The sequence below is a fragment of the Alosa pseudoharengus genome, unplaced genomic scaffold (genome assembly GCF_046254945.1).
Source record: "Alosa pseudoharengus isolate Yale_2024_CS ecotype anadromous, Long Island Sound unplaced genomic scaffold, YU_APseudo_1.1 YU_APseudo_1.1_scf_13, whole genome shotgun sequence".
Taxonomy (NCBI): Eukaryota; Metazoa; Chordata; class Actinopteri; order Clupeiformes; family Clupeidae; genus Alosa; species Alosa pseudoharengus.
Window position 1 is genome coordinate 22,446,468 of NW_027468598.1, and position 12,232 is coordinate 22,458,699.

The 12,232-nt window shown below is 40.9% G+C and overlaps 1 protein-coding gene across 6 annotated transcripts in view; it reads left to right on the forward strand.

Moving 5' to 3' along the window:
• The window catches only part of fli1 (Fli-1 proto-oncogene, ETS transcription factor), a 30,347-nt gene extending 25,227 nt beyond the window's left edge, over positions 1-5,120 (forward strand). For all 6 annotated transcript variants that reach the window (XM_076282541.1, XM_076282543.1, XM_076282544.1 and 3 more), the window contains 4 exons: positions 923-982; positions 1,468-1,530; positions 2,018-2,065; positions 2,368-5,120. In XM_076282541.1, coding sequence (XP_076138656.1) covers positions 923-982; positions 1,468-1,530; positions 2,018-2,065; positions 2,368-2,897 — 701 coding nt within the window. In that variant the 3' untranslated portion in view covers positions 2,898-5,120. The remainder of the gene's footprint in view (positions 1-922; positions 983-1,467; positions 1,531-2,017; positions 2,066-2,367) is intronic.
• The last annotated feature ends 7,112 nt before the right edge of the window (positions 5,121-12,232 follow it).

A 12,232-nucleotide genomic window follows, 5' to 3' on the forward strand; every position in this document is an offset into this window, starting at 1 on the left:
GTATGGTAGAGGGGAGGGGGGATCAGTGCGATGCTCGGAGGCATGATGGCGTGATTATAGAAGCATGAGAGCACGCGGTACGAAGTATAGAATGCATGGGAAAAATGCACATGTTGAAACAGCTTGTGGCTTTCCGGCTGTGTTGTGACTTTTGAAATGGCCTGTTTTTGACTTTCAACAAAGGATCCTGCAAATGAGCGAGTTGTGTCTTTAGCTGTAATGATAGTAAAACATTCACTGTACACAACACAAGTAGCAAACAGTTCTTTGTGTGTTGATTGGGAAAGATGCATCCTCCAAATGATCTGCAGATGGTGAACGATGATTGATTGTTACTGGTGGTGGTAGAGACCACATTCAATCAAGTGTGCGAGTGTGAAGCAAGAGAGAGGGAAACGAACGCCTCGCATCTCGTATCGCGAGGGACGCATACACACCAGCCCGGGTGTTGCAACCTGCTCCCGACAACTGTAATTTTATTGAAACCATCTTGTGAACCCCCTCCCCACCCCCACCCCCTTTCTCTGCCTGAGACATGTGCGTCTGCCAGAAGAAAACCACACTGCTTGGCCAGATATCCTGCTCAGGTTCTGTGGGACAGACAGACTACCAGACATGCCGGCAGATGGACAATTTTTAGGGTTGTCTGCTGGCAGCTATCTTTGGCACTGAGGCCCCTGGAGGCATTATTTTATTTGAAGAGATCCTCCATTTGCAAATAGGTTGGGTTGATGGGTGAAAACAAAGTGAATTTAAGAATACCCGAATACCAAGGCTTGGACCATCAATATAAATGATGATTTAAATAATTTAATGATAAATGATTAAATCATTTAGTCATTAAATGATATATCCTTATATATATGGGGGATTTATAGAATATATATATTTTAAAATATATTCATTTGTTTGTCATCCACAGACCCATCTTATGATGCTGTTCGGCGATCAGGCTGGTCGAACAACATGCACAGCGGCAAAGGTGAGTTAAGATTCAAGACATTCAGTCCAGCCTATCTGTGGTGAAGTGAGCCAACTGCTGTCAATGTACGAAATAACATCATAGCATTAATGCGTATTGCAGATGTTCAACTTATTTATATTTGAGGACACAAGTTTTCTCTCCTTGTATTTGATACGTCTTGGCCCACATTCTTGTGAAGCCAGTACACAGGTAGAGAAAGAACACGACCAAAGCCAAAGTCCATACTGCAGGGCAGGTGTCCAACGGTAAAGAACTCGGAGTAGGGACACAGAGCGCTTTACAGCCCCATTAAGCTATTAGCGGCGCGACCAGCTACTGCAGCTGTTTTCTTTGGAGCCGGTTCGGCATGTTGGGGGGAAAGTGTACTTGATGTGTCTGCCTTGCCTGCCTGCTTGGCCTACTTTTGTTTTTTTTTCACTCTCTCTCTCTTTCGTTCCCTAAATGTTCCCTTCTTTTCCCTCGCTCTTTTTCACTTGTCTCAGGCTCTCCAGCCGTGGTCACACAGAATGTGTCCAAGACCACGGAGCAACCGCGGCCTCAGCCTGGTAAGCGGCGGATCCTCAGCCAGTCGTGCAAACACGCAAACAAGCAAACAAATGACCACCACACCTCTGACCCACACACATACATATACCATCCGTCATGTTTTGCAATTGGATATTACAAAAGACTCTTACCCACACACATACATATACCATCCGTCATGTTTCGCAATTGGATATTACAAAAGTTAAATTAATAGTATAAAAATATCCAAGTCGTACTTGCAAATGATACAAATAGACCGGTATTTGCTATTTGATTTGAGAAGGACATTAAAAAGACATTATCTCAATTACTGTGTCATACCTTTTGAGTGTTTGTTGGAAATGCTAAGAATCATGTGCTGTGTACTATGCCATTTTTTTTTTTAACACAGCATTTGTTACATCAAAGATAAGATCTCAACTCAGGTGAAAAGTTGAATTAAACCAAGCTCTTTTAGCCACTAATCCAGTCATTGTTGCTGAATTCCTCTGTTTTTTTTTCCAGATCCATACCAGATCCTGGGACCAACAAGTAGTCGATTAGCCAACCCAGGTAATAAACAACCTCCGTGTGCTGTCAAAGGGGCCAGCAGGCTCCTGGGTTTTGAACCCGTGCCATATAGCACTTAGCATAAAAATGGCGCAGAGCAAAATGCAGCAGTTCCTAATAAAAGCATCTAATGTACGTGCAAATGGAAGCTTGGCTCAGAGTCAGGTCTCACCGCAGTGATTTTATTCTGTCCCAAGGGGATTAATCATCCATATGTTTAAATGAGATTTTAATTGCCTCGTTGTTTATGTGTGGGGTGAATGGCTCTGATTAAGATGCCTTTTTTATACAACCCCACCCCGCAGGCTCTGGACAAATCCAGCTGTGGCAGTTCCTGCTCGAGCTGCTGTCGGACAGCGCCAACGCCGGCTGCATCACCTGGGAGGGCACCAACGGCGAGTTCAAGATGACGGACCCGGACGAGGTGGCGCGGCGCTGGGGCGAGCGCAAGAGCAAGCCCAACATGAACTACGACAAGCTGAGCCGCGCGCTGCGCTACTACTACGACAAGAACATCATGACCAAGGTGCACGGCAAGCGCTACGCCTACAAGTTCGACTTCCACGGCATCGCCCAGGCACTGCAGCCACACCCCACCGAGTCCACCATGTACAAGTACCCGTCTGACCTGGCCTACGTGCCGTCCTACCACAGCCACCAGCAGAAGGTCAACTTTGTGTCTCCCCACCCGCCGTCCATGCCCGTCACCACCTCCAACTTCTTCGGACCCACTGCCTCCTACTGGAGCTCCCCAGCCGGGGGCATCTACCCCAGCCCCAGCGTCCCGCGCCACCCTAACTCCCATGTGCCCTCACACCTGGGGAGCTACTACTAAGGCCTGCTCTCTTTCACCCACTCAAGCCTAAACAGGAGTGTTCTGCCTGCACTTGCAAAAAGGAAACCAAAATGAAGGGGGAAAAAGGGGAATCAAGAATGAGGATTTTTCTCCTTGTTCTCTTTAAGCTTTTCAATCTGAACTTGCCAAAACAATGGAAGGATATTAATTAACTAAATAAAAAAAAGAAACTGGATTTGCCAATCCACTTAGAATGGAGTACTACTTATTCACAAGACAAAGGACTGTTTCATTCTTCTGTTGTTTTTGTTTTATATTGGCGTGTGTATGTGTATGTCTGTGTGTGTGTGTATATGTATGTATGGATGTGTCTGTGTGTGTGTGTGTGTGTGTGTGTGTGTAAGTGTGTTTATATATGTTTTGGGCTCTCCTTTCCCCACAAAAGCTATACCATAGGGCTAACCTGAGAGCCCCCTCTCCAAAGAAACACACGGACGCTAGAGACCTTAGAAGGACCCGAGAAGAACACTATGATCACCATCGAGGGTGACGCCATGGACCCAGGGACCGTGGGTCTCAATCTCTTCCCAAAGTTACCCAGAGGTGCCTGTCTCAAAATGACCCTCTATCTGGACCTGTGTTGTCTGACTCCCCTTTGCGCCTGTCTGCGTCTTTCGTGTTTGTCAAAAAAATCCCGTCGATCTGCAGGGAACTGACTGCCTTACAGAAGGGAATGTCTCAATGCTGACCAAAATCTGGCAACTGGAACGTAGTGATCACACTTCTCTTGTCCTCCTAACTGGAACGAAGAAAGTTGGTAACCGCAGTCTGAAGTGCCTAACATAACGTACTCAGATGGTTCTGTGGCCTATTGGCATTTACTAGAGATCGTCTCTCTTGCCCCCATCCAAAGCACATATAAATTAAGTAAGCTTTATGAGAGTGTACCAGAATTGATGTGAAAGCTCAGTGGTTCCAAATTTGACACTCCTCTTTTATTTTTGCTTTAATGGAGTTTCATCTCGCAGTGGTTTTGTCTTTACTCCTTTGGGCAGATATCTGTGTGCGTTGAGTTTCTAGCTTGTGAATATCCTAGGTCTTCCTCTTAACTGATCTCAGAAAAAAAAGTGACTTCACAGAAACTGCCTGCAGTCGTTAATGTAAAACTGAATATACATTCCTTCATGCTTCAACACAATGCATTAATGCAAGAAATGAAGATAACTGCACAGCTGAATGTTGACATTGTGCTAAGTACCTCTTAGGAAAAAAAGAAGAGATAAATTTTAAATAAGTGAACAAAAACAGTTTAAGGACACAAAAGGTTGAAACCGGAGAAATCCTCAGATTCGCGAACGCTGTGCGTTTGTCAGACCTATTTGCTATTATTTTTTAATCAACGGTCAACTAGGCATTAAAAGCATCTTACTGTATAAATTATGCAGATTTATTTTCATATGTGACAATATTGAAAGACCAATAAGATTAATACGAGTTGACCTCGGTCAAATGCAGACTTTTTTAAAGCCGTTAATGAAGGTAGTTTGTACAACAGTAAAGTGTTTTGTATCTGTACATTTGGGCAATAACTTTATGAATGTTTCGTTTTGTACTCTGAATACATTTTGTTATGGCCTCGCTGTCTTGCCACGGTTATTGAGTTGAGGCAATGAGTTATTTTTTAACAAAAAGGTGATTTTTTTTAATGACTTTTTTGCCACATAAACCCACAGCCACCTGTTTAAAAGTTGAATGCTATGGATCGGTTCTGAGATACACCAAGGTTGTTGTGTTTGTTCTGCTGTTAGCAAAAAAAGATCACCTTAAAATTGTTCAAGCAAAACCAAATATGACTTTGGCAGCTTTTGCTTGAACCTCTGCATTAGCTGGAAGTTATATGCAAAGTTGAACATTATACTGAACAGTTGATCATTATACTGAGTATAAGTTTAAAACTCAGTCATTATATGGAGTTCAAGTTTGAAAGTTCAAGCTTGATTCAGATGAAACCTGTAGCATAAACATTCCAAGCAGTAATCTAAAAGCTCTCTTCCTCACCTCTAAGAAGCATTACAATCAGATTTGGGGAAATGTGCTACTTTATATATGCAATGTATTTTGGATATTGAATATATGAATCTATATATAATTTTGCAATTAATCATTTTGTTATTATTGTCATTCCTGCAATGTATTAAGTATTATGTTTTGTAAAAGGGTTGTATAGGAAAATGTGACAAAATAAATGTTTTTACTTCAAAACTGCCTTTTTGTGTGATATGTTTAACTGCATGGGCAAAGTTTTACACTTTTACTGAAATATTTAGGGTTGGTATGGAAGGGATCATGCATCATATATTGGAAACGCAGGTGTTATACAAAGATTTTATTGGATGAATCTCTCTAAAAGAAATCCACCGCAGTGTTGCTTTAGGTAGATTATTTACTTTTCTGCAGTTTTTTTTTCACTTTCTTGTTCCAACCTTTTCCTTCCTTTTCCTCCTGCTTTGGGAATTATGGTGTTATGTAACTGAATACTGTGTGTGTGTGTGTGTGTGGTGTGTGTGTGTGTGTGTGTGTGTATGTGAGGGTGGGGGAGAGAGATGTTAAAGACAGCTGAATCACTTTGTCCCATAAACTGAATCAGACAACAGTGGCAAACAATAGCGTTCCATCAGTTACCTTCCTCGCTTATGGTGGACTGAGTGTCCACCCAAGCTATTTAGGTTGCTTCTGTGATGGACAAAGACGCAGTATTTATCTTTTGATTATTATTTGTTTATACACAGGCTGACTAGAATACAGTCAGGGTCACACAATCCAAACCCATGTTACATGGTATATTATTGTTCATATCTTATTGGCAGCCTTCAAGTTAATTAATTGTTTACTTCATATTTGTCTTTTTTTAAATGAAAATGGGCAATTTGAATGATGAAATATGCAAATGGTTTTATTCAATATCAAATCGATAAAGACAATGAGTCAAGATGTGAAAAGCCTTATTGTCAAACAATTAAATTTGCATTTTGTCTATGAATGATAAATACCTTTCATTTTAAACACACTCTGTCCAGTCAGCAATTTTTTACATTTTTAATGAACATTCATAGAGTCATACAAAACAAAAACCTCCTCGTGGCTTTGTGTGTAATGCCCTCTTGTGGCCAATGTGGGAGGCTTCCCAAACATGTAACTTGACATAGACTAGACCTTGACTGTCATGAAAAAAAAAACCAAAGGTCTTCAAACACAAAGACAAAACAGTGGCAATATTTATAGTCTCACAATCAGCACATTGGGTTCTAGTACTTGATTCTAGCCAAGCTGAATAGCGCTGACACAACAAACAATTTGAGGGCAGTCATAAATTACAGGTTAGTTTGTTGTCACAACTCTGCAATGTTTAGGGATAAAGGGCTTTGCTAGGGGTTGCACCTGTCCCTTATCTCTAATCTAGAGATTGATGGGGGAAATGTAATATGATGCACCATCTTGGTGTATTGTAACTAGTGGATTCTATTGGCCATGTTACACATAAGAACATGCTCTATTGTCATCCATTCACAAGTTACATAAAGGTCAGTCTACATACTCGCCATCCATACAGGCGTCTACATACTCTACCGACGTAGCGCGACAATGTGACATCACGGGAGCGCCGTAACCATTTATACCAGAGACTTTCTGATGAGGAGACACAGCACTCCAAAAGTCCTCCATAGAAATGCATGGGGTTAGTTTGTAATGCCAATATGGCAGTTGTCTACGCATATCACACTCCTTCCGCAGCAAAACATCGACATGTGAATACATTGAGCCAATCATGTGCTGTGTTGTGAATACATTGAGCCAATAATGTGGTGTGTTGTGAAGACATCGTGCCAATCATCTCACCGCTGGAGCAAGATTGGTGTTGTGAAGCCTTGCGCAGGCACATTTCTACCGAAATAGATGCCCGATAAGTGCCCAAAAAGCGTTGCAATATGGCCGCTGAGTGGGGGGACATGCCTAAAAGGACTTAAATACTCACCGTGCATGGTCGTGACACTAGTTGCAATATTCTTCTGAACAGAGGTATCGCTGTTGTGAAAAGGCTATCGCTACACAGTAGAAGAAAGCCACTGTCTTTGGTAAAAGCTAGCTTCTACTTCAGACTTAGGTTGCTGCTATTCACAACTACCATCATTACCATCTAGTTTCCAAGGTGTGTGCAGATAGATAGATAGATAGGTAGATAGATAGATGTATATTTAGATAGATACTTTAGTCATCCCGAGGGAAATTTTAATAATGTAAACATTTTAGTTAGCTGGCTAGCTAGCTAGCAGCTGGCTGAGTTTGTGTAATTTCCTGAAGTGGAAAGAGATTTTGTTCAGTCTTAGTAGATAGGCCTATCTCACTGGTAACTTTGTTAACTTATCCAGCAAAGTATTAAAAAATAGAGTGGTGAGCTACCTGGCGCTACCAGAGCCCGTCTACGGAGAGCCTTGGCACTTCCTATTATATGAAGGTATATTGGGTGCATTTCTCGATCGATTCGCTCGACGTGCACACATACAAATCTTTTTGCTCCTATTATATCACTTAGCCAGGAGCAAAAGTATCGTCACTCGTAGAAGCAGATTGCACTTGTATCAATTGACTTGTAGTCGTGCAAGAAAATCAAAGCGATCTGTAGAATTTTATTAATGAGAAATTATTTCACAGATGCACAACTTCGGATGCATTAGTTCACATTTGGGTTTACAAATGCACAAATGTTGTGCATGTTCTCAGATTATGAAACACGGATGTGCAAATGTATTTCGCACCAACTGCGCTGCAACGATTGGAGCAAAAGTGTCGAGTGCGTGACTCTTGAAAGTTTTGACTCACAGGATAGGATTTGTGTACCTGTAAAAAGGATTTGTGAACCCGTAGCCTCTATTTTGTGTTAACAAGATATAAAAAAATATGTACAACTTCAACTTTACTGTTACACATTTATGACTTTAGTGTGCACATGCAAAATCTGCAGTTAAATGTGCTCGCCACTTTTGCACCCAATATACCTTCATACTATTAAGCCCCATTCTATTGAAATTGTTTACAGTTCCATTAGAATTCCACTGGGGATGATTGCAGGCGAGCGCAGATTGAATGGGGGTCTATGGAGCTAGACGGCTAAATTTATCTCTTTCACCTGCTTGTCGTGGAAGAGTTGCAGATTTTATTGTAGTTTATGGAAGTTCAATATGGATTTTATATCTAAAGTTGAATGAATGAGTACTTATGTCCTTTTCATTTCTTACAGTTTGGGTCGTTGCCCATAACACATTGTGCTAATGAATGACATCATTGACATATTTGAAAGGCTTTTTAGAACAGTTAAGTGACTTTAAAATATATAATAATCAACAGTGTGTATTTTCTTTGCCTCTCCTTTCGAATGCAACATTCAAATTACTAGACAAAAAAATATATCCCGAGAAAAGTGGATATTGAGGGGTACAGCTCCATAGACCTCCTTTCATTCTGCACTCGCCTGCAAGCGCCCTCACGTGGAATCTGAGGAGAAACTGCAACCAGTCCAGAAACCGGAAGTAACCAGACAGTGCCAATTTTCTTCCTATTAGACATTCTCTGGCGCTACCCGGCCAAAATCCTGGCGCGCCAGAGAGATCTACGTCATTTTGACATCACATTGTCACGCTACCGGTCGGGAGTGGCGAGTATGTAAGACGCATTAGTTATTGTAAACTGAGAATAAGGCCCAATCCCATTTCTCATTTTTACTCCTTCCCCATCCCCTTCCTCTACCCCTACCCTTTGTCCCTCGAAACCAAGTGGCAAGGCATAGGGGAGTTTATTTTCTAGTCCTGACACTGCAGTTTCAGCGTTATGGATGTGACAGTTGGACTCATATTGGTAAACAAAATGCCTTGGACAAAATTATCAGTGAATTCATTTGCATAACTTTATATGCAACCTCTGTCCATGCTGACAAATCCTCAAATTTCATATAATCATTTACATCCTAAGAATACATGGCATTTTATCAGCGTTATGGACGTGACATGAAATAGACACATTTTAATGAGAGATTAAAGGTTTTCTAAAAACTCTGTGAATGTTGAAGGAAACTGCCAAAACCATGACATATGTAGCATGAAGGAGAATTGAATGAACACAAAAAGAGTGTTTTTGAAACTATGCATATTTTTTGTAATGCATTATGTAGGAAATATTACTATGGATGTGACATTTTCACGTTATGGATGTGACGTGTCTGAACCAGTCCTCCACAAACATTGTCCTACATAAAACACATACTAAGTACTGAATTTTTATATGGAACAATTGAAATAGTAAATATGAAAAAACTATCAATGAAATTATTGCATCCTCAGTGCCCACTAAGATCCACAGGAAAAATCAGGACAACAAGTGATTTAAAAAAAAGCAGAACCCAAAAAATTTTTTGTTCTAAATAACTACCTGAACCATCGCACCCAAAATACACAATGTTTATGGTATGTTAGTCTCAAGAGCCCGCATCAAGCTAGCCCATACCCACACATTTGTGATTTGCACACATGCATGCACGCACACCCGCACACACACACACACACAAGCACACACATAAACACACACACACACACACATAAACACCCACCCACACAAATGCACAGACATAAACACACACACACACACACACACACACACACATAAACACACACACTATTAGCCCCCTAACACACACACACACACACACACACACACACACACACACACACACACACACACACACACACACACACTCTTACACACAAAAGCAAACTCACATGCACATTTACATTACATGCACATGAATTGCAAGAGTAGGAGAAATTGAAGATAATCGTTTTTGTTATTAGGCCATTTGAAAATAGGCTATGTCAGTCACTGGAGATATTTTAATATTAGGCCTTTGTTTTGCTTAGGCCTTCCTGTGGTTTTGATCAACTTAATAATCTCTGAAATGACAATTGGAAACACTAAGGTGAAATGTGTTGAAACTGGCATGCCACCAAAAGAGACTTTCTAATGAGGAGACAGAAAGAAGAAAAAATCCTCCATATACAGGTGCTGGTCATATAATTAGAATATCATGAAATAGTTGATTTATTTTAGTAATTCCACTCAAAAAAGTGAAACTTGTATAATGTATACATTCATTCCACACAGACACAGATATTTCAAGTGTTTATTTCTTTTAATTTTGATGATTATAACTGACAACTAATGAAAACCCCAAATTCAGTGTCTCAGAAAATTTGAATATTGTGAAAAGGTTCAATATTGAAGACACCTGGTGCCACACTCTAATCAGCTAATTAACTCAAAACACCTGCAAAGGCCTTTAAATGGTCTCTCAGTCTAGTTCTGTAGGCTACACAATCATGGGGAAGACTGCTGACTTGACGGTTGTCCAAAAGACTACTTGACACCTTGCACAAGGAGGTAGTGATGGCGAGATGAAGCTTCTTGAAACCTTAAAGCTTTCCAGCCAAATGTGTTGAAAAGTGGTTCATTTCTCGAGGCTTCGAATGCACCCTAGGACACCTACTGGTCAATAAAAATACAACACATAAAAATTCCACACACAAGAGCAATACAAAAAGCGCCATTTGGTCTGCAAATGCTTGATACATTCATAAGTACAGGCATTGGGGAATACAAGTGATTCCCATGTTGAAATATTTCCTCTCTGTAGCCTAACAAAGTAGTAGCTATAGGCAATCTGTGAAAATTCATGAAAATCAAGACAAGGATCGAACCCAGGTTGCAAGATCCCTAACCTAACGCTTTGCCCAGTGTCCCAAAGACCAACTTCCTTGCAATGAAATATTTTCTCTCGTTGTAACAAGTAGAAGGTGATCTGCGAAAATATATTATCTCGAGGAAGGATTGAACCCAGGTCACACGATTTCTAGTCTAACACCTTACCCAGTGTCCTATCCTACAATCAGCCTTCTTTCAGAGAAAAAAATCTATATTAAATTGTAGGCTAACGTTGGGTAAAATGACACAGAAGAGAGCAAAGTGCTTTTGTAACTGAGTATGTTTGAAGAATAGAGGGCAGTGAAAGTGCTTTGGTAACTGGGTAGTATTTTAAATGAACAGAGAGCAGTGAAATATAGGCCTACAACCAACCAACGACTGACAACTAACCGCGAGTAGTCTACGTATCCGAGTATGGGGCATCTTGATGGTGCATTCAGAGCACCTCGGAATAACAAGGACCGCCCCCATGGCTACTTTGTTTTTCCGACAGCAAGTGTTTATGTGCTTTGCCATCGGAATGTGTGACAAACACGGATGCCACAACAAAGGTTAAAACATACACTCACTAATCCTAAACAAACAACTGTATTTGCTTAAAATATAGTGTAAGATGCTCGTGAAAGAAAGATATGCAGCTTTCAAGTGACAAAAACTGCAAATTCCCAAGTTCACATTAAAACTGTTGGACATGAAAGGCCACATGGACTACAAGCGAACTACAACGTGAAGACAAAAGTGATGACGAGCCCCTAGCTGGGCAACTCTGTTAGCAAAATCTAGCCCCAGTTTCCGACCTCTGACTCACACATTACGTGACATTACACATTACGCGGAATGATGATGTTTTCACTCGGAGAAAGGTTTTTCCGAAGCCCATGAACGCTAGGTAATAGTCGAAGCGTCCTACCTAAAGTGAACCACAACTCGAAGCTGTGGAGCCAAACGAGGCCTCGAACGTCACACCTGAAGTCAAATTACCAATACAGCTCAAGCCTCGATACGGGGCTTTGCTGGGAATGGCTTGACGTTCTCGACACACGCTTCGGAGCCTCGGTATCAACCGTAACATCACTACAAGGAGGGCAAGACACAAAACGTTATTGCTAAAGAGGCTGGCTGTTCACCGAGCTCTGTGTCCAAGCACATTAATAGAAAGGCGAAGGGAAGGAAAAGATGTAGAAAAAAATGTACAAGCAATAGGGATAACCGCACCCTGGAGAGGATTGTGAAACAAAACCCATTAAAAAATGTGGGGGAGATTCACAAAGAGTGGACTACAGTTAGTACAGGAGTCAGTGCTTACGAATATGAATACGAAAAACTTTATTATCCACAGATGTGAAAATTTTCTTTTGGTTTCACCAAGAGTACAAGGGAGACAGGACAAAAAAAAAAAAAAAAACAGTACATAGCATGACGGCAAGACAGACAATACATTTAATGGAAAATGACATTACAGAGGTTGCTAAAATAAATAAATAAATAGATAAGTATAGCCTACTAAAAATGCTTGCTGTGCATAGAACCTGCAACCCGGAAGTCTGTCTCGCCCTACATTCCATTCT